Source organism: Lolium perenne, chromosome 1, assembly GCF_019359855.2.
Source record: "Lolium perenne isolate Kyuss_39 chromosome 1, Kyuss_2.0, whole genome shotgun sequence".
NCBI lineage: Eukaryota > Viridiplantae > Streptophyta > Magnoliopsida > Poales > Poaceae > Lolium > Lolium perenne.
Window position 1 is genome coordinate 187,457,213 of NC_067244.2, and position 24,381 is coordinate 187,481,593.

The window sequence follows — 24,381 nt, forward strand, 5'->3', positions numbered from 1 at the left end:
CTCCATGAACCTGCTCATGGAACTCCTTCGATAACTTCTCTATTTGTCCTGAAATTCACCTCTCTCGCATCTGATTTCCAACGAGAAGCCTTGAGAACTACTATTGCTTCACAAGAGAATACTAGTAACTTCTTTTGCCGAGCATTTGCGATGGAAAAAAGGCATCCTGAAATCTAATCCACTAGTGCATAGCAAACGCCTGGAATCGATTATATGGCCCCACTGCAATAGACTCCATCGTAGTGCCATCGTCCCTATAAAGTGACCACCCAGCCCTGTTGGCTGTCGAAACACAAACTGCTCAAATCCCTACCAAAAACCCAACCGCCGTGACTGAATCAACCCCTTTCCCTCTCCTTCTTCAGAGTTGTGCTGGGACCATAGACGACGACGTCCACGCTCCGGCGGGCTTCAGCCCCCATCACGGCCTGTCAAACTAAAATTGGACCCGGGGCAAGTTCAATAAAACAATTTACTCTGAACTTTTATAACTATGTATAACCTATTTTATTAGCTTCCTCATTACACGGTTAACATAGTTAATCAAATATGATATATTACCAATATTAACTTATCATTTTTATTAAAATTTACATATATTATTACACTTATGCTAAACATATGTATTTTAAAACAAAACAATGTTATATCTACTCTACATTAATAAAATTGTATGCACCTTGTTTTTTGCATCTACATTAATGTTTAAATATGTTTTTGGATTGTGCTTCCATAGACCCCCGAAACTGAAACGTTTTCCTAAGCGAAATACAATTACGACTGAAATTAACCGATACATATTCGGGATTAGGAGTAGAATGGTTAAGATTAGACAATACCATGATAACCCTTCAGGGGTTTACAATGTTTTGAGATTTGGGGATCTATGGAAGCACAAGTAGTTTTTTAGATACATCTATTGGATATGCCCAAACAAATATCTCAATATGGAGATTTCTAGTGTACCATTATATAAGAAAAATTATAGAAACTTTTGGCTTACAAATTGGACCGTTTGTTTGACTATCTAGCGGTTTTATCGTGGTTGCTTTTTTCTTCCAAGTTAGAGTGTGTTCAATAATAATCAGACAATGCATGCACTAGATATTGGAAAATTACTAATCACTAAGTATCATCGAAATATTAAGAATTCTCCAAATTTCTCTTACACATGGCTTGCTAGGATCACCAAGATGCCTTTGGTATATGCAGCTTAATTTTCATGTCAATTCTTTAAATAAATGTGCATAATACTAAAAATGAAAATTTAGTTACCACAACTTCCACTACAACTAGGGGAGCTTCCATCCAAGAGAGACTAAGATATAGCTAAACTTCCCATTGTCTATCATTTTGGCTTGCTCCTCCAATGTGTGCGATGTAAGGTTTTTGGTGCCTGACTTACTCCTACAAACGAATAAGGCCTTTTAATAGATATTTAATAGTCTATACGAGATAATAGTATAATAATGATGAGATGCTTTATTTAGGACTTTGCCTCTTTAATTATTATTTTCTAGATTTAAACTGCTATTTTGGGCCAAAAGATCGAAAATATGTTGCAAATCCATTATGTAGGTGCCCTGCTAGCTTGTCGAACAATTGGTTCTCTAACTAGAGGTTAGTTTTGCTAGGAGATGGTCGAATTCGATAATCCTTCGGTCGAGCCTCGATTGGAAAGAACCCTAGCAAGGTCTCGATGAGGATGTGCTCAAGCGGACCATCATTTAAAGAGGGAGGCCAGGCCCTAGTTCTCGGTCTCCGCTAGGAACCCGGTAAGAATCGGAGTCGGAAAGCCATTCCTATCAACTCGTTATCGGTTGCTTTTTTTTATTATTTTAAAATAAATCTAGCATAGATGGAAGCTGCTGCTTTTTATCTGCATCTTTGGCCTCTACCTTGTGCACATGGATTCCGAGTCAGCCTCATCTACATGGACATGCTTCGGGAAGGTACGGATGCGTGATAAGGCGTGTCCATTACACGTATGTAGGAGCTCCGGCGCGCGACGTGTCCCGAGGAGGAACCATCGCATGCCTATAAATACTAAGCTCTTCCAAGCTCCTTCCAAGTAAGTAAGCAGCTGATCGATCGAAGTTACTAAGCATTAGCCAAATAGAAGTGATCTTCCTTATATTTCCCAAGGGGTTCTCAGCTCAGCACGTGAAATCAAGATGGCCTCCAACAAGGACAAGGCAAGCTACCAGGCCGGCGAGGCCAAGGCCCACACCGAGGTGACCATCTCTCTCGATCCATCCTTTCCATGGCGTGCTCCGAACGTGTTGTGTCCTGAAATGTTTCCATGGTTGATCGCAGGAGAAGGCTGGACAGGTGACCGGCGCAACCAAGGACAAGGCGTGCGAGGCCAAGGACCAGGCGGCGGACGCGGCGGGGCACGCGACGGGGAAGGGGTAGGACACGACGGAGGCCGCGAAGCAGAAAGCCGGCGAGGCGGGCAGCAAGACGTCCGAGACGGCGCAGGCTGCCAAGGACAAGGCCTCCGAGACCGCCGAGGCCGCCAAGCAGAAGGCGTCCGAGGCGACCGGGGACACCCATGACAAGACCTCCCACGCGGCGCAGGACACCAAGGACTCCGCCGTCGCCGGCAAGGACAACACCGGCAGCGTCCTCGGTCAGGTCAGTGAGCCGCCCATTTTACACAACGTTGTACAAGGCACTTGTCAGATGATAAGTGAGTAGTTTGAGCTGAACTTTCCTGTTTGCGAAATGTTGTTTTATCAGGCCGGTGACCAGGTGAAGAACGCGGTGGTTGGCGCGAAAGACGCGGTGGCGAACACGCTGGGGATGGGGGGAGACGCCACCACCAAGGACACTAGCTCCACATAGATGATCGCCGAGGATCATCACCGACACTTTTCACGATTGTATTGTTTTCCTGAATTTAGCTGTTCTTGGGGCTTGAATCTGCAGATTCCTGCGCGCGAATTTGATGTTGTAAGTTTGCTTCTCGTGTCCCGAATCTGTGTATGTTGGCATCGGTGATGAAAACGTCTGACGAGAGATGTATCTTTGGTGTAATGGTGTTCGTCCACTATGGTGTAATAATAATAAAGTTTGGTTGTTAAACATATATATAGACTACACGCCCACGATTCAGTATGCTGAATTGCTGATATATATGCTGGTTTCATTGGAATGGCATGATATGCTGGTTCCATTGAAATGCATGATGTGCTCCGACTCCGTTCTCGTCTGCCTATGTATCACCACTCAGCGTTGAAATAGGAGGACGGAAAACTGTATATGCAAAATTTGATGCCTCCACAGATTTACTCATGACTCACCCATTCAGCTTTCGAATGAAAAATCCAGTCACCCTTTCAAATCAAACACAGGGGAAACTGTATATGTAAGTTTTGATGCCTCGACAGATGATTGCCCATTCAGCTTCGAAATCAGAGACAAGGAAAACTGTAGATGTGGTAAACAAGCTTGCCTATGAGAGGCTAGTTGAGCGAGAGGCAGGCCCGCAAACAAATTATTGATCCAAGTGACAGTAACACACAAAGCTCAAAGGAGAACTTGAGAAAGAGAAGTAGGAGAGCGGCGACACAGGACATCCTGTGCATGAAAACATTGTGTTTCCTCACGAACCATTAGGTTACAGATTTTCAAAAACAACGAAACATAATGTTACTTGCAGCATGAATCACAATGCAAAAAATAATACGAATCGGAGGGCAACCACGTGCACAGGATGTCCCGTGCACGAAAGAAAGTCTTTCATGAGAGAAGTAGTATATATATGTTTGCAAAAAACTAAGAAATAGAAGATATTGCGGTCTGTTGTTACATTCCTAAATTACAGTCTCGTGTTACACAATGGCGCACGTCTTATCATCATTCGTCTCTGAGCATGGACCGTCTCCGAGGCCAGAGGGCTACCTGATAATAGTAAGATTTTGTGGGAACTGTCGCGGCGGACCGGCTTGATGCCCCTTGGGTGTACACCTTGCAGGTGTTCCGACAATCTCCCATGGCTCATCATCCAGCAGCATGCTACGGAGTACCATGACACCTTCCAGCACCTCCAGCTCCGGGCAACCACTGATGGTTACCTTCCGCAGCATGGAGAAGCCGCTGATCTTCTTGAGCTTGGGGCAGTAGAGCACCTTGAGCTCCACAACCGAAGGGAAATTCTCTAGAGATGCTAACATTCTGAGCTCGCTCAGGTAGAGTGTTCTCAGGTTATACCTGTCGCTGCTAGCAAGTCCTGAGGGGAGATGTCTGAGCATGCAACCCGTGATACTGAGATTATCTAGGGCAGGCATGGCCATGACTTTGCCCTGCTCCTTCTCCCACTCCCACTTCTTCCATCCAGACATACCACGTAGCTCCAGGATCTTCAGTTTAGGGAATGGTCTTGTAACAATGACACCACCGTCATCACCACTTGCAAGTGTTTGGAACTCAGGCCCGACAAGCTCGATGGATGGAGCATAGTCGATCACCAGTTGTTCCAAACTGAGGATTCTGCACAAACCATTGGGTAGTACGGTGCAGTGCTGCATACGCGTGAGCGTAATACCAATCAAGCTCTTGAAGGTTGTCGCTGTGGGCGCCCACAACCAGTTTGGTAGCCGACGACCAAAGTATCCTGACATCAATAGATTCTCCAAGTATAGTGGAGGGCAAAGCTCATCAAATACAGCCTCAATTTGCTCCTGGCCCTGCAACGCAATATGTTCTCCTTCCTCCTCCACCTCATCATCAGCATCATCATTCTTGTGGCATATCAAGGTCAAAAAGATAAGATTCTTCTTGTTGCTAATCATAGCCCTTGCAGCAACTGAACCATCAGGGACATTTTCTAGACCCTGTATTCTAAGAGTCCTAAGATTGGAAAGAGGCTCTAATTCTTCTAAAGTGCACCAGTCCCCAACCATCTTTGCTGGGAACTCATAAACTGAGCACAAATTTGATAACCCACCAAACCCCTTTGGCACAACATCAACATGGGTCCCATCTAAGTGAAGATACCTCAAACGCCCCAGTTTTGTAATGCTATCAGGAAGCTTGTTTAGCTTCGCACATCTGAATACTCCAATGTGCTCAAGAAACTTCATCTTATGGATGTCATGTGGCAGCCTACATATATCTGTGTCAGTGAATGACAAGTATCTTAGGTGCCTCAGATCACACAAATAGTCAACTAACCAGTCACAGTCTGCAAAGCTTATATCCAGTGCCCGTAAACTAGCAAAGCTAGCAACTGAAGAACCACCACCAGACTTAAGGTTGCAGGATACAACTAATGTCCTTAGTGACTCCAGCTTTTCTAGGATATTCCACTCCAATACTGAATCAGAAAGTATAGATAGACGGCGGATTTTCTGGTTATGTGAGAGAAGAATTGCAATGTCAGTTTGCTCCTTTAGAACCACAAGCGCTTCTTCCCTAGACACAAATTGAGCAAACGAATGGACAACATCATGCATGACATAGGCCCGTCCGCTCTCACATGACTCAATGGGCTCTAAAAGGTTCCTAGAGACTAAATCCCGGTGGTACTCAGCTCCTATTTCTTTTAGATTTAGTTGGGCTGGCTCCGACCTCTCATAAGGTTGAACAAAACCTTCACTAATCCACATGCTAATAGCTCTATCCTCTATGAAATCTGAACCCTTAGGGAAAAGTGAGTAGTATAGAAAGCATTGCTTCAGCTCTGGAGATAGATCGTCGTAGCTCAAATGTACTGAATAGTTCAGTTCCTCCTGTGACCCATATTCTTCCCATTCAAGATTCTTGTTCAGAACAATTTCCCATTCACGTTCACTTGGTCGTCTTGTGCTTAAAAGTCCTCCCATCACTTTAATAGCAAGTGGTAAACCATCACAATGTTCAATAGTCTTCATTCCAACATCTTTTAGATGATCAAAATCACTCTCGCTGCCATCCTGCAGCAGTATAAGACTACTTAGCAACAGTTTGCTGTTTACATCCTCATATACATGTGTATGCATATGCTTATTGGTAAATATGATTTATCCTTAGATTCAGTAGTGCTTCTAAAATGTCCAGTCATTTTTTTATAGAAAAGTTCCATTTCCTTATCGAGTCAGGACTTGTGATTAGAATATCATGATGGCTGGTCTACAACATTGCAGGATCTAATTGGCAAGATTGCATTCTGGGAGCAAAACACAAGAAAAGAAGCAGCTAGTAAATAATTAAAGACTATTGCAGAAGTTAGAAATCAGCTTGCAGAGTAGCCTAGACTTTAATAATTTTATGTAGGGGACTGGGGGTGCGCACGCACACTGATTATTAAGCAGTAGCAATATGGAATTAACAGCCAGTAGAGTACTAGAGTTACTCACCTGCGGTTGCGGCAGCTGTTTTTTGAGCAAGCTCCAGGCATCTTCGTGGTCCAGTTTGCTCACATGGAGTTGGTCGCTGCTGGAGGCTCCCATCCTGAGAACGACATCTTCATTTCTTGTGGTTACCAGGACACAGCTTCCTGGTTGTCTACAACCTGCGTTAACGACAGGTACTTGGAACACCTCCTTCCAAGCTCTGTCGCTCCACACGTCATCCAAAACGAGCAGGAATTTGTTCGCTGACAGGGTGTGGGTGAGGCTCTTCTCAAGCATGGACTCGTCTTTCTCCTCACCATGCTTGCCCCCGGCGTGCGTGATTGCTGCTCTCAGAAGCTCCGCCTTGTCGAAGTGTTGAGTGACACCCAGCCATATCCTGGTCATGAACTCCTCTTTGATGGCCTCCTGTGCAAAAATCTTCTTGGCAAGGGTGCTCTTGCCCATGCCGCCCGGACCAACAATAGACACCACCTTCACCTTGGCAATGCCTCTATTGTGGCCGTGGCTGATTAGCTTCTGCACCAACTCCTCCGTATCTTTCTCGATCTTATCCCCCACGATGGCTGATTCATCAAACCCTGGGGTTGTCTTCCTGATCCTGCCGCAATTTGCCGAATCTGTTAGCCTCCTTTGTTCCTCATAGGAACCCAGGTTGACGAAGTTGAACGCCACAGCATCCTTGCGGATGCTGTCCAGGTCCCCGTTCAGCTTCTTGATACGGCCGCCAATCTTGTGTGCAAAAGCGGGGTTCTGCAGGCAGAAGAGAAACGGTTCGAGGAAACCCTGCAGCTTCTTTTTCAACTGTCCCACGAGAGAACGGAAACGGCTGGAGTTGGAGGCATCCCTGCTGCGCTCCTCCGGTCGCTGATCCATGGCCTCGAGCTGACAGAGCTCAAGGATGTCCGTGGCCTCATACATTGCGTCCTTGAGCCTGCCCACCCACACCTTCACGCTCTTGTCGGTGATGCGCCTTCTCTCTGCATCGGCCAGGTAGCCCTGCAGGTATACCAGGTTGGCTTCCAGCTTCTTGATCTCGCCGGAGACGCCCAGCAGCATGCGCACCTCTTCTTCTGCCATGCCCGTGATCATGTTCTTCACATACGGCACCAAAGCATCCAGGATAACAGCCATGGCTCCTCCTGCGTCCTAGGTAGTTTATCCAACCAATTAATTGACATAAAAGTTCATGCATATTAACTGAAGCCTTAAACAGCTAAGTAACGTCTACTTAATCTGTTCACAAACATCAGGAAGATGTAGAAAATACTAAATGAGGGACAAAATAAACAGCTGAATATATACAAAACATGTTCTGTGGTTATACCTCAGTTTGTGGTGAAAGAGAAGATCTCGGTTCTTTGAAAAAGTATTACTCCATGCTGATGGGTGAAATGAGCAGGCCACCAGAGATGGCGGTATATATAGTAGAAAAATTGAGTTTGTTATTGAATGTTGATGATTCGTGCTGAAGAATATAGCTTTACTTGAGCATGAAGCAAGGTATTCCCCACAAAAAAGTACAAAGGAGAAGAAGAGTATCAACCAATGTCCCGCAAAAAAGTAAAAGCACACATATATCAGTTGTGCTATTTATTTTTATTATATCAGTGTTTACTCCATGCTGATGGGTGAAATGAGCAGGCCACCAGAGATGGTGGTATATATAGTAGAAAAATCGAGTTTGTTATTGAATGTTGATGATTTGTGCTGAAGAATATAGCTTTACTTGAGCATGAAGCAAGGTATTCCCCACAAAAAAGTACAAAGGAGAAGAAGAGTATCAAGCAATATCCCGCAAAAAAGTAAAAGCACACATATATCAGTTGTGCTATTTTTTTTAAATTATATCAGTGTTTTTAAGAGAAAACATGTGACAAAGTGACACAATCACATTATAACAAATAAAATGATACACAAATTACATTATAATGTGCTAGTTAATATGGTATGAAACTGATAAAACAAAGTTTGTATCATGTCCAGAACACACTCTTTTCTATGACTCGCCCGTGATCTTAGAAAGAAACAACTGACTCAGAAACCTCGAAACTATCCCAGCAACCTAAACAGCAAAGGAGGTACAACCGTGCAAACGACATCTGCCAGGCTAAACAACGAGGTCTACCTGAAGAACATCCAACCGAAACCAGCTTAAGCCCTGCTACAAGAAACTACAAAAAGGATTAAGCAGAAACTCTTAGAATCCAGCACCCAAAAACCTCTTCTTGGTCTCCATCAATCATTCGCTATCCTGAGGACCATAGGACCCCATCCTTGCCTGAAACAATTGGGTGGCTAATGAGTAGCTTTGCCCCTATGGACTGTAATTTTCTCTGAATTTATCTCTGTAAACCAGACCAGAGGTCTAAAAAGCAATCGAGTAAACTATACCGGTGGGATCCCGAGGATAAACCCCTTGAAGCAAGATTCATTTCTAGCTTTTCATAAAACCCATGATAACACTGAAATCCATACCGAAATAATCAATAACTTCTACAGGAAACCTCTTTACCCAGATCAGAAGATCACTCAAATCATTCGGCGCAAGTTCAAACTGAAGGCACATTTCACCACATTCCATATATATCTAGCAGCTGGACGATGAAAGAATTGCTCCACAGATTCATTCTTGCTGCAGAACATACACTTGGCACTACCAATCCACCCTCTCTGTAATATAAGACATCCTTAGTAGATTTTGACGTCTCGAAAGATTCAGTCATCCATTCAACTTTGAAATGGTAGACAAGGAAAACTGTCGATGCAGATCGAAAAATTCAGCCATCCATTCATATTAAGACAAGGCAAACTGCCTATGAGAGGCTGGCTGTGCGAGAGCCAAACCTGGAAAAGAGTTATTGATCCCAGATGAGCAGCAACTAATGCTCAAAGGAGAACTTCAGGGAGAAATATATTACAATCTCTTGTTGCATTCTTATATTACGGTCTCTTGTTACATTCTTAAGCATGGGGATGGATGCCCACTGATGCCTGGTATCACTGTCAGTTGTCTCTGAGATCTGAGATCAAAGCTACCTGATAATAGTAAGATGGTGTGGGAGCTGACCCTGCGATCCAGCTTGATATCCCTTGGGTGTACACCTTGCAGGTGTACCGACAATCTCCCATGGCTCATCATCCAGCAGCATGCTACGGAGCACCATGACACCTTCCAGCACCTCCAGCTCCGGGCAACCAATGATGGTTACCTTCCGCAGCATGGAGAGGCCGGTGATCTTCTTGAGCTTGGGGCAGTAGAGCACATCGAGCTCCACAACCGAAGGGAAATTCTCAAGAGATGCTAAGATGCTGAGCTCGCTCAGGTAGAGTGTTCTGAGGTTATACCTGTCACTGGTAGCAAGTCCTGAGGGAAGATGGGTGAGCATGCAACCCGTGATACTGAGATTATCTAGGGCAGGCATGGCCATGACTTTGCCCTCCTCCTCCTCCCAGTCCCACTTCATCCATCTAAACATACCGTGGAGCTCCAGGATCCTCAGTTTTGGGAATGGTCTTGTAACAATGGCACCACTGCCAATTCCACTTGCAAGTGCTTGAAAATCAGGCCCAACAAGCTCAATGGATGGAGCATAGTCAATCACCAGTTTTTCCAAACTGAGGATCCCACACAAACCATTGGGTAGTTGGGTGCAGTATTCCATACGCGTTAGCGTAATACCAAGCAAGCTCTTGAAGGCCGTTGCACTGGGCGTCCACATCCAGTTTGGTAGCCGACGACCAAAGAATCCTGACAAGAATAGATCCTCCAAGTAAGGTGGAGGGCAGAGCTCATCGAATACCGCCTCGATTTGCTCCAGGTCTTTTTCCTTAATCTGGCCTCCTCCTTCCTCCTCTTTCTCTTCCTCTTCCTCCTCATTCTTGTGGCAAACCAAGTCTAAAAAGGTTAGATGTTTCTTGTTGCTAATCATGGCCCTTGCGGCAACTGAACCATCAGGCACATTTTCTAGACCTTGTATTTTAAGAGTCCTAAGATGAGATAGAGGCTCTAATTCTTCTAAACTGCACCAGTCTCCAATCATGTTTGCTGGAAACCCATAAACTGACCTCAAATTTGTTAACCCACCAAACCCCTTCGGTACAACATCAACATTGGACCCATATAAGGAAATATACCTTAGACGCCCCAGTTTTGTAATGCTGTCAGGAAGCTTGTTCAGCTTTGTACAATTGAATAGTCCAATGTGCTCAAGGAACTTCATCTCATGGATGTCATGTGGCAGCCTAGAAATATCTGTGGCAGTGAATGACAAGTATCTTAGGTGCCTCAGCTGACACAAATAGCCAACCAACCAGTCACAATCTGCAAAGCTTATATCCAGTGCCCGTAAACTAGCAAAACTGGCAAGTGAATAACCACCACCAGGCTTAAAGTTGCAGGCTATAACTAATGTCCTTAGTGACTCCAGCTTTTCTAGTATATTCCACTCTAGTACTGAATCAGTCAGTTTCATAGATAAACGACGGATTTTCTCATTATGTGACAGAAGACCTCTAATGTCAGTTTGCTCTTTCAGAACCACAAGTGCTTCTTCCCTAGCCACAAATTGAGCAAAGGAACGGACAACATCGTGCATGACGTAGACCCATCCGCTCTCACTTGACTCATCGGGCTCTAACAGGTTCCTAGCGACTAACTCACGGTGGTACTCAATTCCTATTTCTTCTAGATCTAGTTGGCTTGACTCTGATCTCTCATCAGGTTGAACAAACCCCTCACTAATCCACATGCTAATAGCTATATCCTCTATAAAATCTGAACCCTTAGGGAAAAGTGAGTAGTATAGAAAGCATTGCTTAAGCTCTGGAGACAGATCGTCGTAGCTCAAATGTACTGAGTAGTTCAGTTCTTTTTGTGACCCATATTCTTTCCATTCAAGATTCTTGTTCAGAACAATTTCCCATTCACGTTCACTTGGGCGTCTTGTGCTTAAAAGTCCTCCCATCACTTTAATAGCAAGTGGTAAACCATCACATTGTTTAATAATCTTCATCCCAACATCTTTTAGCTGATCAAAATCACTCTCGCTCCCGTCCTGCATCAGTATAAGATTACTTAGCAACGAATATTTGTATAGCTGCTCGTTTATATCTTTATATATATGTGTTTGCATATGTTTATAGTCAATACATTAAAATAGTGCTTCGAAAAATGTTTATAGTCAAAAATATGATACAAATTATGAATGCATGGTGCCTATCCATTATACAAAATTTGAAGAAAAAAATGTATCACCCAAATATACATAAATTGGACAACTTGTATAGCATGATTTCTGCCTCAAAATACACAAAAAGCTTGTAGTTAATAAGTAATAGTTTGCCAAAACTACAAACATTTTACAACCAATATCGATGTTTTGAGATCGCGCCAGTATTTTGGAAAAACTCCAACTGCTTGTATGCAGAAGGAAAATTAAAGATTTTATTATATCCAGATTCAGAAATAAAACTTATTATTGAAATATAAAATTTCAGAAGTAAGATTACAAAATTAAAGTATCACGTGGCTTTTTACTATCAAAGAAAAAATATGTTTCCAAACATCAACTATTGGTAGAGTTTAAATTACATCCTTCAAGTAAAAAATAAGGAAAAATTTAACCCTCGACTATCAAAACAAATAGAGCAAACCCATGTGACGAGTCAACCAAGTATTGACTTGACATGTCACCAAATACATGCCATGTCACCAATTTATGAACAAATATATTATAAAATCCGGCAAAAGGAAAGATGTCCTTACAAAAGTAAAACATAAACTAGAGAGCCGAAATGGCACAATTCAAAACATATTGTTTGCAGTTCTTATCTCAAAACTGAAATTTGGATTTTTACAAAAGCAATGATTTCACCAGAGTAATTGTCTAGGTATATTTTTGTACAAATTAATTTGAAAAATAAATTCGAAAGTATTGTTATTTAAATTGTAAAATATGTTTAAACCTAAAAAACATAAATTTGAAAACCATGAACTACAAGAAAAGAAAAAAGTTATCTTTTGGAGAGTTTATGACTCCTCCTTCAAAATATTTTTAATGATTAGTTTCATTGTCCTTTATGGACTTCTAAAAGGGAGTGTGATGTGAGAGACACATATGTCGCACATTATACATAACCTGATCAAAAGGGTCAAAACTACTTTGCTTTGGTCCAAGATCTGCAATTTGTTTGGTTTTGAGGGTTGAGAACTTCCCCGGTTACTCTGACTGCTGTTATGTCCTAAGGAACATATATTTTTTCCCGTTCAAAAAACTGCGAAAGTTAAACTCTAGTTTATGCTAACTAAACATACTTCATTACTAAATTATAAATCAAAATTGGTAACTAAATATTTGTGCATAATTGTCCAGCCTTTACTATTGTGGATTTGATATTCAACCAATTATTGGTTCATAACGTCATATCTCAAAGTTTCATTTCCTTATCAAGTCAGGACTTGTGGTTAGAATAGCGTGATGTGATTAGTCTAGAACCTTGCAGAATCTAATTGGTATGATTGCATTCTGGCGGCAAAAACAAGAAGAGAAGCAGCTAGTAAATAAATTAAAATTACCACAGAAGTAGGAAAATACCGTGCAGATTAACCTAGACTTTAATTATTCTAAGTGGGTTGCGCACAAACACTGATGATTCAGTAGTAGTAGTACCAAATTGCCAGCCAGTAGAGTTACTCACCTTTGGTTGCGGCAGCTGTTTTTTCAGCAAGCGCCAGGCATCTCCATCATCTAGTTTGCTGACATGGAGTTGCTCACTGCTGGGGGCTCCCATCTTCAGAACAACATCTTCATTTCTTGTGGTGACCAGGACGCGGCTCCCTGGTTGTCTACGACCCGCATTAACGACGGGGACTCGGAACACCTCCTTCCATGCTCCGTCACTCCACAAGTCATCCAAGACAAGCAGGAATTTGTTTGCCGACAGAGCGTCAGTGAGGGTCTTCTCAAGTGTGGACTTGTCCTTCTCCTCACCATGCTTGCTACCAGCATGCGTGATGGCGGCTCTCAGCAGCTCTGCCTTGTTGAAGTGTTGAGTGACACTCAGCCATATCCTGGTTATAAACTCCTCTTTGATTGCCTCCTGTGCAAAGATCTTCTTGGCGAGGGTGCTCTTGCCCATGCCGCCTGCGCCAACGATAGATACCACCTTCACCTTGGTGGTGCCGCTATCATGGCCGGGGCTGATTAGCTTCTGCACCAACTCCTCTGTATCCATCTCTATCTTGTCTCCCACGATGGCCGATTCATCGAACCCTGGGGTCGTCTTGCTGATCCTGCTGCGATTGACCGAATCTGTCGGCCTCCTCTGCTCCCCGTAGAAGCCGAGGTTGACGAAGTTGAACGCAGCGGCATCCTTGCGGATGCTGTCCAGGTCCCCATTCAGCTTCTTGATACGGCCGCCAATCTCGTGGGCGAACGCAGGGTTCTGCAGGCAGAACAGAAACGGTTCGAGGAAACCCTGCAGCTTCTTCTTCAACTGTCCTACGAGAGAACAGAAACGGCTGGAGTTGGAGGCATCCCTGCTTCGCTCCTCCGTTCGCTGATCCATGGCCTCAAGCTGACAGAGCTCAAGGATGTCGGTGGCCTCGTACATGGCATCTTTGAGTCTTCCCACCCACAGCTTCACGCTCTTGTCGGTGATGCGCCTTCTCTCTGCATCGGCAAGGTAGCCCTGCAGGTATACTAGGTTGACCTCCAGCTTCTTGATCTCGCCGGATACGCCCATCAGCATACGGACCTCTTCTTCTGCCATGCTCGTGATCATCTTCTTCACATACGGCACCAAAGCATCCAGGACAGCAGCCATGGCTCCTGCGTCCTAGATCGTTAATCCTACAAATTAATTGACATATAAATTCATGCCTATGCATCCATATACAGATGTGCATACTACTTAAACAGCCAAGTAATGTCTACTTAATCAGTTAACAAACATCAGACAGATGTAGAAAAAGATAAAGAGGAACAAAGTAAACAGCTGAATAGATAGAAATATACAAAACATGTTTTGTCGGTTATACCTCACTTCGTGAAGAGGGAGAAGTATTATTCAGCGCTGATGGATGAAATGAGCATCGGAGACAGCGGTATATATAGTAGAAAAATCCAGTGTTTTATCGTTTGTGCTGAAGATTACAATTTCACTTGAGCATCAAGCCTATTTAGGGAATGTTCATGATTTGTTCTGAAGATAACAATTTTACTTAAGCATCAAGCAAGGTGTCTGCTGGGCACAAGTATCAAGCAAGATGTTCCCCACAAAAAAAGAATAAAGGAAAAGATGAGTGTCAAGCAATGTCCCACAGAAAAGGAAAGCACACATATATCAGTATTTTTTTGTTATTCTATCAGTGTTTTCTTAGAGCATACATGTGAAAAAGTAACACAATCACATTAGATCAAATAAAATGATACACACACAAATAATAGAACATGGAAACATGTTTTAAAAAGTTGAAACTAAAATTAAACTAAGATGTGTAGTTAATACGTTATCCGGAACAAATCAGTTCAGCATGTAACTCCCTCCTTAGATAACCGAACCATCTAGGTTCAGTTTGGCTATGATGAGACCCGCATCTGGTTGAAAGTGTCTGTTAAGTGCTCATAGTTCTTTATTGCAAAATAATAGAAAGCATTCATGGAATGGGCATAAACCTGTCTATAAGGTGTCTATTTACAAATTGTCTACAAATTTATTGACAACAACCTCACACTCTCTTCATTATATTTCTCCACATTACAAAATATCCTAAGTGGAACATCTTACAAACAGTTGATTTCAAATCGTTGTAAATAATTTTTTGGTACAAATATAGTATTACCTCTGTCCATAACTGGATGCCAAAAGTTCGTCTAAATTTTGATGTATCTAGACACTTTGTAGTGTATAGATACATCCGAATTTAGACAAATCTTCAACATCAATTTATGAATTTATGGACGGAGGGAGTAATTTCCATTGTACTGATTTAACATGCTTCCTTCACTGGTTTTTTGTTGTTGTTCACAGTACGCTTCCTTTAACATCATAATGGTACTAAAGTTAGCCAATATATTTCGACTTCTAATTCCTGAGTTACTGTCAGGGGGTTTTTGGATGTGGGTTAGTAATAGATGGTGAAATAACTAAGTTTTCAGTAAATTTCCTTTTGTAACAGAAAATAGAAACAAATGTAAGTTAAGGAAATGTGGCAACTAGATGTCTAGATGTATCAGGCGTGCAGTGCTGTAAATTCAGAAGGAGAAAACATTGTTGCTAATTTCAAACTATTGTTTGCGGTATCTTTGGGGTGTGTGATGGCAGCATACAGCCCTATTACAGGAAACCACAGTGACGCATAACATCAATCATGATGATAATTGACTTGGAATGAAATCATATTTGAAGTTAAATTGGTCACTTACAAGGAATGGAATCATATAAAACATGTAATTCAACTAGTTACTTGTACGTACAACATGCCAAGTTTCAGCAGCTTATCATTAACTTATAATTTCCTAACAAATTTTCAAATTAGCTAAACAGGATTGCTAATTTTATGTTATACTTTGCTTTTCTTTAGCATATATTGAGATGCAGACAATTTGATTTTAGATTTTTTTGTAGGGACACATTCTTAGAAGAATCCATCACAAAAGTTCATTGGACCCGTGAAGAAAGTATCACCCAATTCCCGCACAGTATATGAAGCAAAAAAGTCTGCAAAAATACAATGTGCGTAGTGAATAATGAACTAACCTTTCTGGCCAGCATGTACCTCCAGACCAACTACCATCATAGGCTACCTCCTAGTACTGCATTTCCTCCTCTGCGGAAATGCAAGATAGTTGACTGCTATTCAGAAATGGTGTATCATATATTAAGCAAAATTTCACAATTACCAAACCTAGTGAATCTTTCTTAACACGGAAGATAGTGTGCCCAAGAAGCTGGTTCCTGTAGCATCTTTTATCTTTGTCCACTTTGTTTAGAAGGATATGGGAATCCCCGAATTAAAAAAAATGTTACATCAGGCATCCAACTAATCTTTGAGACACAAAAGGACATCTAGTGGTTGCACTCTAAATAGTACAGATTTATCCCAATGGAGTGTAAGTAGTTTTTGTTAAGAAAAACAGAAAGTACTTTAATAGTAGCAATTTAACACAGAAAAGAAACAGTGAGGTTCAACTACTTGCAACATCAAATTAGGCTTCAATTAGCGCCCCATCTGCCCTAGCACCTGCCAAAATAGTGCAGGAAAGCAAGCCATAGACAAGGTAGGGCACTTACCAGCAATCCAGCATCAGTGCATGGTGGCCGTCTAATTTTAGCACCTTCGCTAATGAAGTCCATAAACTAGAATTTTAGGGATATATGCAAACAGTGACACTCCAACATACTGACCTCATTATTCAGCATGTTCAGATTTAAAGCAGCAGAAAGTAACAGGAAGATTTCAGTTACATAGCATAGGGCCAGATTAGTCTGTGCACATAGTACGAAAAGATCTGTTGGTTAATTAAAATGTAAAAATCTATGCCTTGTTTTGTTGTGCTATTCTCCAATGTGGATCGCTGAACACATTTCTGTTGAATGTCACTATGCCAGGATCACCTGAATTGCAAAATGGAAGCTCTTCGGGTAGTGCAGGGCAATGTTTCAACCCTGCTTTCACTAACTGAGCTAGCAGTTTCTGAAGAGGCCATTTTAGGAGGATTGTACAAAGTTTGTGCTGTTGCAACGGGGCATGGCGCTGTTGACGTAGTTGATCTAGAATATGAACGGCTCCAAGCACACAATAAGATCATAACTAAGGAGAAAGAAAAAGAAGCTGAGCAAGCCTGAGGACTGCATCTTCTGAGCGGTCCGTCATGCAATGGGCACTTCGAAAGAACCGCATTAGCATGCAATAGATGTTGTCTAGCGTCCAGCGATTTAGGACAGATAAACTCTGTTCTTCATATGGGACACCAACGAAGACAAATTTCACATTCTCAAGGCATGGGGCTGCGTCAGAGGCCAACTGCACAGAGGCGTGCGATGAAGTAAGGCTCTCAGGTTTCGGGAGAGAGCAGAACTCAACCGACCTCAACAAGTGGCCGCAGTCAATGGCAAAGCTCCCTGAATCCTGACATGGGGGCGTCAATACCAGCCTCATGGGAGGATTTTTGAACCGGCAGGACACGAGGTGCAGAATTTGAAGCTGCAGCCAAGCAGCAACTACACCGTAGTAGACGGTCACAGTCATGGAGTTGGGCGAGTGTGGTGAGAGCGCCGAACCCCTGAAGCAGCAGGGGCAGGCAGTTGACAAGCTTGAGGCTTCGCAGGTGGGACTCGCCGGCTTTCTGCTGATGCGACCATGGTGGAATCTGTAGACCGGAGGCAGAAATTCGATTGGCTCCTCGACACCCCAGGAATCAACGGCGTCCACCTAGCGGTATATCCAGGGAGAGGTGCTGCAGGCGAAGATCTCGAGCGATAGCTTGTTCACACGCCGGCGCCGGTGAGCTGCCCTGCTAGCCAAGATCAGTCGCTTGACGGAGGCATCCATGTTGCGCATGGCGCGACGCTCGTACCGCCCGGTCATGGCGGTCAGCCCCCTGGAAGATTCAGGAAGCAGCTGCAGCGATGAGGCTTCGCTGTGACGGAGGATGCATCGACGCTCTGAGATCTAGAATGGGCAGCTCGCGGAGGAGGTTAGCCCAGCGCTTGGAGAGCACCGCGGCGGCGCAGGTGCAGGCGAGGAGGAGACCTAGCCGGAGCGGCAACGACGCGGCTCGCCGCGGCGGTGCAGGCGCAGGCGAGGAAAAACTTAGGGGTGGGGGGCGGATGCGGTGGGGCTCGCCGTCTCCGGAGAAGGGGGGTTTTGATGGATGGCTGGGGCGGCGGCAGACCGGCGGAGACGGCGGCTCCGACGAGGAACGGCAAGGCGGCGTGGCTTTTTTTTTTTCTGAGTGGGCGAGGCGGCGGCGCGGCTGACTGGATTAGAACAGTTACTGGGCCGAGTCTAGAAGCTCAAAAAGCCTATTGTTGCCTTGACTTCCTACAGCCCACAACGAAGCCCTCATTCGCCTGCTTGCTTGCTTGCCTCGCCGACCACTAGCTTCTCCATGGCCGACGACGGAGCAGCCGCCGGCGCAGATCACTCCCCTCCTTCTCCGCCTCTCCATCCCGCGCCGCCGAGCGACCCGCCCCTCGATGCAGCTGCCTTCACCCACACCCCGTACTACTGGTAACCGATCCCTCCGCCTTGATTCGTAGTTGCTCGAATTGGTACAACCACCATGGCTCCACCGCGTATTCTTAATTCCTCCCGTCGTGCTCGAACACAGGAAACTATGGGTCGGAGCTGAAAAGGTTTCTTAATTATCAGGATAGATCTTCAGTATCTAGAGATTTAGCTATTAAGATTTACTGATTTGTGTTGAAGATACTCGAGAGTGTGTTTGTGATGTGCTAAATGGAATAGGGACTAGAGACATAGGATGCGATTAGCCCTCGTTCGGGTCTGAAACCCGTATCAGAATGCCTCTATCATTTGTTCTGGCCTAAAACCCCTAACTGTCTACAGTCTGGTATTGTTTATGTACAGATGCACACAAAGTCTTTTATTTCCATGTGTTTTCATGGGCTAAGTAGTCAGGGCCTTTTGAGATGATAAACTGTGTATACCACTATACCTACAGTTCAAAACCTCCATCAAGGCGTAACATATCTCATTTAGTTCCCCTTGAGGGTGGATAAGATTGTCTATTCTTACTAGCTGGAGATGGAGATGTGGAAACATTACAGCGCTATCATCTGTAACAGTTTCTTGTTCAGTTATTTGTTGGATACTCTAGTTTTACGATATTTCTGGGATAATCATCTGTGAGTATGGTACCAATCTCACATGTGAACTACGGAGTATATAACAGTGGCTGGTAAAGAATTAGTCCCTAATGTCATAATAATAATAATGATACTAAAGATAGCCAACATATCTCTGCTTGTAATTGCTAGCTACTGTCAGATGGTTTTTGAATGACAATAGTAATAGACGGTGAAATAACTAATGTTTACCGGTAAAATTTCCTTTTGTTTCAGAAAATAGAAAAAAAAAGTAAGTTCAGGAAATTTGGCAATGTATCAAACATGCAGTGTTGTAACTTGTAAGTTATGAATGCAACACTGGTGCATATTTTCAAACTTCTTTTTTGCGGTATGAAATGTTGTTTCGCCATGCACATCTTTTAGGTCCATTTTTGCAGCCCACATGCCTACTATGATGAGAAATTCCAATGGCATGTAACATCAACCATCATATTTGAGGTTGACCTAGACACTTACCAGGAATGAAATTATGTTTAAACTTGTAGTTTCAAACTAGGTGCTAGACTACAATGTGCCAAACTTTGGTAGAGTGTCTTCAAGTTAAAATATCCTACTTGTTTTTAATTTTATTGAATGGGCTTGCTAATTTCTTGTCATACGTTGGCCTTTTTTTAGCAAATCTGGAAGGTTATTCGGTGGAAATTTGTTGTAATTGACTTTGTAGATTGATTTAATTGATATTAATTGTGACATACTGATGCAAAATTTCTTCGGATGTTATGATTTGTACGAAGCGTGCACATATTGAGGATAATTCTTCAACTACAGTTATTATCTTATTGTTCATATGGGCATGACACTCCTAAACCATTATGTAATGTGTAATGTACAGATTGATACCCCTATTTCATTCACGTGTGTTGAGTTGATGTTCATCCTCTCGTTTCACTCTCTTTAGAGTATTTCTTTCAATTTTATAAATAAGTAGTCAAAATTCAGAGTAGTTTGCTCTTTTTATTCATTGAATAAGAGCTGGGTTTGCTTTCCACTGTGTAGTGAAGAAAATGTGTACTTGCTATGTAAGGAACTGATTAGATCTGGATTTGCTGATCCTGCGGGCACTGACCTTTACGCTGTTTTCATATCAAATGCGGAAAAGAAGGTAATTTTGTTTTATCTTATGTACAGTATTATTTTTCTAGTGTTTTAGTCTGCGTCTGACCTCCTTTTGTTTCAAATCTTTTTGTAGATAGCAGTTCCACTTTTCTGCGTTATTTTTTTATGGCTTGTGATGTATTTTCCTTGGAATTCCAGGTTCCTCTCTGGTACCAGAAAGCAAGTCCCAGTGATGATGGATTTGTCATGTGGGATTATCATGTAATCTGTATCCAGGTAAAAGCTAAATCAGTTTAGTTTTGCATTTATCTTTATCTTTCTACTATGATTGAGCTATACTATATTGTTCTTAATGAACGTGAAGTAAGAAACCTTAATGATGAAAATAAATTAGTAGTAAGGCCGTATTTCAATTTTCATTAAACCTTAGCCCCTGAAAATATATGCTAGTTTGGCTTGTGGAACAACAATTTAGTTTACCATCAAATGTTTGGCATGCCAAATTTTCGTATCACCTTTGTCTACTTGTCATAGACACAAGTACTAGCCAAGAGTCGCCTAATTTATGTGTGGTGGCCAACCAAACTTCCCAATCCTCATGTAGTATTTGGTTTGATAAGTGAATTTTGTCCTTATGGTAGTTTTTAGAATCTATTTGTTTATGTGTGGGCCCTTTTCTAGTTGCTCCGTTATGCTGTATTCTTGTCTATACGATGTAAACGCATACTAAAGGGAAGTTATGATCAGTGATGTGGCATTCTTTTGACATGGAACATTCGTATTCCATTAAGACACGGCATAGTCGCCGGTCACCAGACGGGTTACATTGGAAGGGAAGTTCGTAGTCCATATCACATGGTCTCCGTGAAGTTATGATCAGTGATGTGGCATTCTGATACGTCATTGTTAGTACTCAGCTTATAATATAGATAAATTAAGATTAAGATGTATTGTCAACGTAAAAGCATTGCATTTTGTTCATGGCACCTTCTTATTGTTATGCATATGAAAGTCTAGGCGAAACAAAGGAGAAGTTCTTGATCTTGTTTGGGATTTGGACTCCACTCTTCCTTTCCCTTGCCCATTCCTCCAATATGTTTCTGAGGCAATTCAGGCACTATCATTTGCTGACTCCATCTATCGAAGGTAAGGTTCTGTTACTTTTGGCAATACTCTTGCAGATATCAGTTACAATCCATTTATACAAAGAAAATACATGGAAGCTGTCTGTAGTGTATCTAAAACATACCATGTGGCCATTTATGTGTTACACTTACACAGTTGACATGATGCTGCTATTTTAGATGAAATATGTCATAGTGGGCATAAAAATTGTTTGAAATTTTGGAATTTAGGAATTAGCAATTTAGCATACATCCTTTTCGCGTATTAAATGGCTCTCAATGATCCATAGATGGATCAGATTGGAACATTGGTGAGAGCAAATTGTGATGGTGCCCATGCAAGATTACTTGTAAACTGTGTCAGCCTCCTCATAATAGGTGGAATGGGCGAGCATACTAATTCAAAGTTACTCTTTTTTTGTGCAAATTATTTTATTTTATTGACTGATGGAGGACAGAATAGCCTTTGTTGGTTACACTGACAAGATAATGAAGATGTTGCTATTTATGTTCCCATTCTAGGTTAGATCAAACCTGCTCCGCTGCATCTCTGTGTATATCCAAATAGCTGCACATGTCTGTGTCAAAGTATTGGAGGGCATGAATGATAGTTTGTTTTTGGGGGTTGAAATCAGTACTAACTATCTCCCATCTACTGTTTACAGACTTTTCCGTGTAATCCATGGTCCAGTATTTCTTCGATCATTTGCATCAGATAGAAGCCACATGAAGGACCCCACGGGGAACTGGATTGCCTTACCCCCGAAATATGAACCAATTGTCGCTGAAGGTATCATATTATATGCCTGAACCATCTTATGACAAGTCATTGCAGTCTCTTATTCTCGTAGTCATCAAGTAGTTGTTGGAAAGATCAGTCATGCATAGAAACGTTTACACATCTGGAGATACGATGGCAAGCAGTAGTGGAAACTTTTTGAACATTATCGTCCATGGTTTATTTTAACTTGGATATAACTAGTGTGTTGTATTTGTAACACGTTTACTTATCTTTGTTTCTACCTGTTTCAGACGGAAACACCAATAACCTGAATGAGTACATCGCCATGTCTATGAACGATGTCGGTGACCTGGAAAGTATGGTTAACGATGTCCACTCCAATAAACATGGTGTGGTGACAAACGAAACCTTGCTGCCCAAGTTCTTCTCCCGGTTGCCCGAACGACATCCTTAACAGGAGCTCCTTGAGTTATCTTGATCAAGCAGTGTTAGAATTTTTCTTTTGTGGTGGCCCATTGACTTCCTTTCAGCGGTTGAGGTCTTATAGTTGGTGAGATCTTATGAACCAAATCTTAGTATGATGCTGTGACGGGCCATATATAAAACATTTTGTGTGTGCAGTATATTGCTGTTGTTGAGGTACTCAAGCCTGAAATGCTGAAACAGTTGTGATAGCATTTCGATTATTGAAAGCAACTTAAAATGTTCTCCCCTTGTGCTTTGGATCTTACTATTTATACGAACAATAGGCTTTTCCAAGGCACCACATAATTCTCTCTACTCCACATGGTAACATGGAACCAACATGTATAATTCATTTTTATATTTAAGAGAGTAGATTATAGGAGTTGACATTTGGCTGTCCATATAGGAGTCGGACCCTATATGGAGATACAGGGCGTGTGTTTTAGGAACTCGCCTAAATTGCCACAAGGTGCTTCTGCATATTGGAGCATGAAGCGGGTATAGGATGATCCTTGTGTCATGAAGGGGTGAAGCAACACGAATCGCCCGAGCTCATGAGATGGTAAGCCGGCAAGAACATGTCTTTAGGGTTAGAGAGTATGCCCCTATGCATCATCTACAGTTTACTCTTGGTGTTCCTCCTTTTGGAGATTTGGCGCCAATTTTTGCTACTGAAGCATACACCATTTGAGTTGTACAAACCACTCGTAGAACGGACACGCTCACATACCAATTCCCAGTGCCATCCATGCCTAAAATCACTAAAGACTGAAACTATGGATGCAGTACAATAAAAGAAGATTTCCTAGCAGGCTGAGCTGAAGCCATTTTCTATACTTCACACAGGAGGAGAGAAACACATGTCGTGTATATATAGCAATCAATAGTGCTGTCTTAAATTTTACTTACTATAGCAAGTACATGACTTGCACGACATATTTGAGATAAAAAATTATAGGAAAAAATCTATTTTAAATCCTAAACTCGGAAGGGTTGGATGAAATGAACCCTGAATTTTAAATCCTGTCGTTCGTACCCTAAACCTATTAATCCCAGTCTAAATCAAACCTTGAACCATATTTGGTGGACCAGGAAAACGAAAATCCCGGCCGGGATTTCAGCCTACTCTCATAGACATGTGGACCCTAATTGTCATACGTTTCTTCCCCGGTATTTCTCCTCACTCCCCTTATCTCTGTCTCGCACGGCACGAATCGGAGAAGGAAAAAGGGCTTGCCCCGTAGGGAGAGCTGAGGCAAACGGGCGCGGCCAGGAAGGGAACGTGGGCTGCCGCCGGCTAGATCTGATGACCAGCGCGGCCGCGCGTGCGAGGATCTGTTTCATGCCCATTCAGCTAGACGTAAGACTGAACGTAGTGCATCAATTTCTGCTTGCTGCTAGAAGTCCAAACCATTGTTGTGTGAATGGAGCAGGAAAAGCTAGTGCGTGAGGGAGCTGCGCAAGATTGTTCTGTTGATCAAATAATTATTAGTGCCCTGATCTACTTGTTGTTGCACAATGAAGTAATTAGTACTCCGTCCTGAAGATGGACGCGCCCACACGAGGGACCGCGGCAGCTAGGACCTGGGAGCACACGCCGCTTCCTCTGCCGTGGCTTGGTGACGGAGTTCAGAGACAGAACATTGTGAGAGAGCCAGGGACCATGAGATTGAAATAAATGATCATCTAGGGGGTTTGTTGTAAAACATTGCCTATGTGGCGTTAGTCAACTCAGTCAAACAGGTTCGGGGTTCAATTTAGACCGGAATCAATTAGTTCA

The 24,381-nt window shown here is 42.7% G+C and overlaps 3 protein-coding genes and 1 pseudogene across 6 annotated transcripts; 2 read left to right on the forward strand and 2 right to left on the reverse strand.

Annotated features, from left to right (window-relative positions):
* Positions 1 to 2,052: 2,052 nt before the first annotated feature.
* Positions 2,053 to 3,091, forward strand: LOC127315982 (uncharacterized; annotated as a pseudogene).
* Positions 3,092 to 3,696: 605 nt separating this feature from the next.
* LOC127316013 (putative disease resistance protein RGA3) lies at positions 3,697 to 7,718 on the reverse strand. Its single transcript, XM_051346441.1, has 3 exons — positions 7,663 to 7,718; positions 6,342 to 7,484; positions 3,697 to 5,918 (listed from the first exon to the last, which is right to left on the reverse strand). The coding sequence occupies exons 2-3, from the start codon at positions 7,467 to 7,469 to the stop codon at positions 3,903 to 3,905; spliced, it is 3,144 nt and encodes a 1,047-aa protein (XP_051202401.1). The 5' UTR covers positions 7,470 to 7,484; positions 7,663 to 7,718; the 3' UTR covers positions 3,697 to 3,902.
* A 567-nt stretch (positions 7,719 to 8,285) lies between these two features.
* On the reverse strand, positions 8,286 to 18,276 carry LOC127315991 (putative disease resistance protein RGA4). 4 transcript variants are annotated; one of them, XM_051346435.2, is made up of 4 exons: positions 16,246 to 18,276; positions 14,377 to 16,167; positions 13,035 to 14,188; positions 8,286 to 11,392 (listed from the first exon to the last, which is right to left on the reverse strand). In XM_051346435.2, exons 3-4 carry the CDS (start codon positions 14,160 to 14,162, stop codon positions 9,371 to 9,373), a joined length of 3,150 nt encoding a protein of 1,049 aa, XP_051202395.1. In that variant the 5' UTR covers positions 14,163 to 14,188; positions 14,377 to 16,167; positions 16,246 to 18,276; the 3' UTR covers positions 8,286 to 9,370. The 4 variants fall into 4 exon arrangements, with proteins under 4 accessions (XP_051202395.1, XP_051202385.1, XP_051202389.1 ...); XM_051346429.2 differs by having other exon boundaries at positions 8,287 to 11,392; positions 16,098 to 16,167; XM_051346425.2 differs by having other exon boundaries at positions 14,377 to 18,276.
* A 120-nt stretch (positions 18,277 to 18,396) lies between these two features.
* Positions 18,397 to 22,844, forward strand: LOC127316021 (protein N-terminal glutamine amidohydrolase). The gene is made up of 6 exons (XM_051346448.2): positions 18,397 to 18,573; positions 20,211 to 20,316; positions 20,469 to 20,546; positions 21,283 to 21,416; positions 22,060 to 22,184; positions 22,427 to 22,844. The coding sequence occupies exons 1-6, from the start codon at positions 18,452 to 18,454 to the stop codon at positions 22,588 to 22,590; spliced, it is 729 nt and encodes a 242-aa protein (XP_051202408.1). The 5' UTR covers positions 18,397 to 18,451; the 3' UTR covers positions 22,591 to 22,844.
* The last annotated feature ends 1,537 nt before the right edge of the window (positions 22,845 to 24,381 follow it).

Bases quoted from the DNA above. Each gene is read 5' to 3' on its own strand.
- LOC127316021 (XM_051346448.2), top strand. From the start codon at position 18,452: ATGGCCGACGACGGAGCAGCCGCCGGCGCAGATCACTCCCCTCCTTCT. The intron at 20,317-20,468 runs GTAATTTTGTTT...TTGGAATTCCAG, and splicing joins TATCAAATGCGGAAAAGAAG to GTTCCTCTCTGGTACCAGAA. The intron at 22,185-22,426 runs GTATCATATTAT...TACCTGTTTCAG, and splicing joins TGAACCAATTGTCGCTGAAG to ACGGAAACACCAATAACCTG.
- LOC127315991 (XM_051346435.2), bottom strand. From the start codon at position 14,162: ATGGCTGCTGTCCTGGATGCTTTGGTGCCGTATGTGAAGAAGATGATC. The intron at 11,393-13,034 runs GTGAGTAACTCT...ATACTGATGCAG, and splicing joins AACAGCTGCCGCAACCAAAG to GACGGGAGCGAGAGTGATTT.
- LOC127316013 (XM_051346441.1), bottom strand. From the start codon at position 7,469: ATGGCTGTTATCCTGGATGCTTTGGTGCCGTATGTGAAGAACATGATC. The intron at 5,919-6,341 runs GTGAGTAACTCT...ATACTGCTGCAG, and splicing joins AACAGCTGCCGCAACCGCAG to GATGGCAGCGAGAGTGATTT.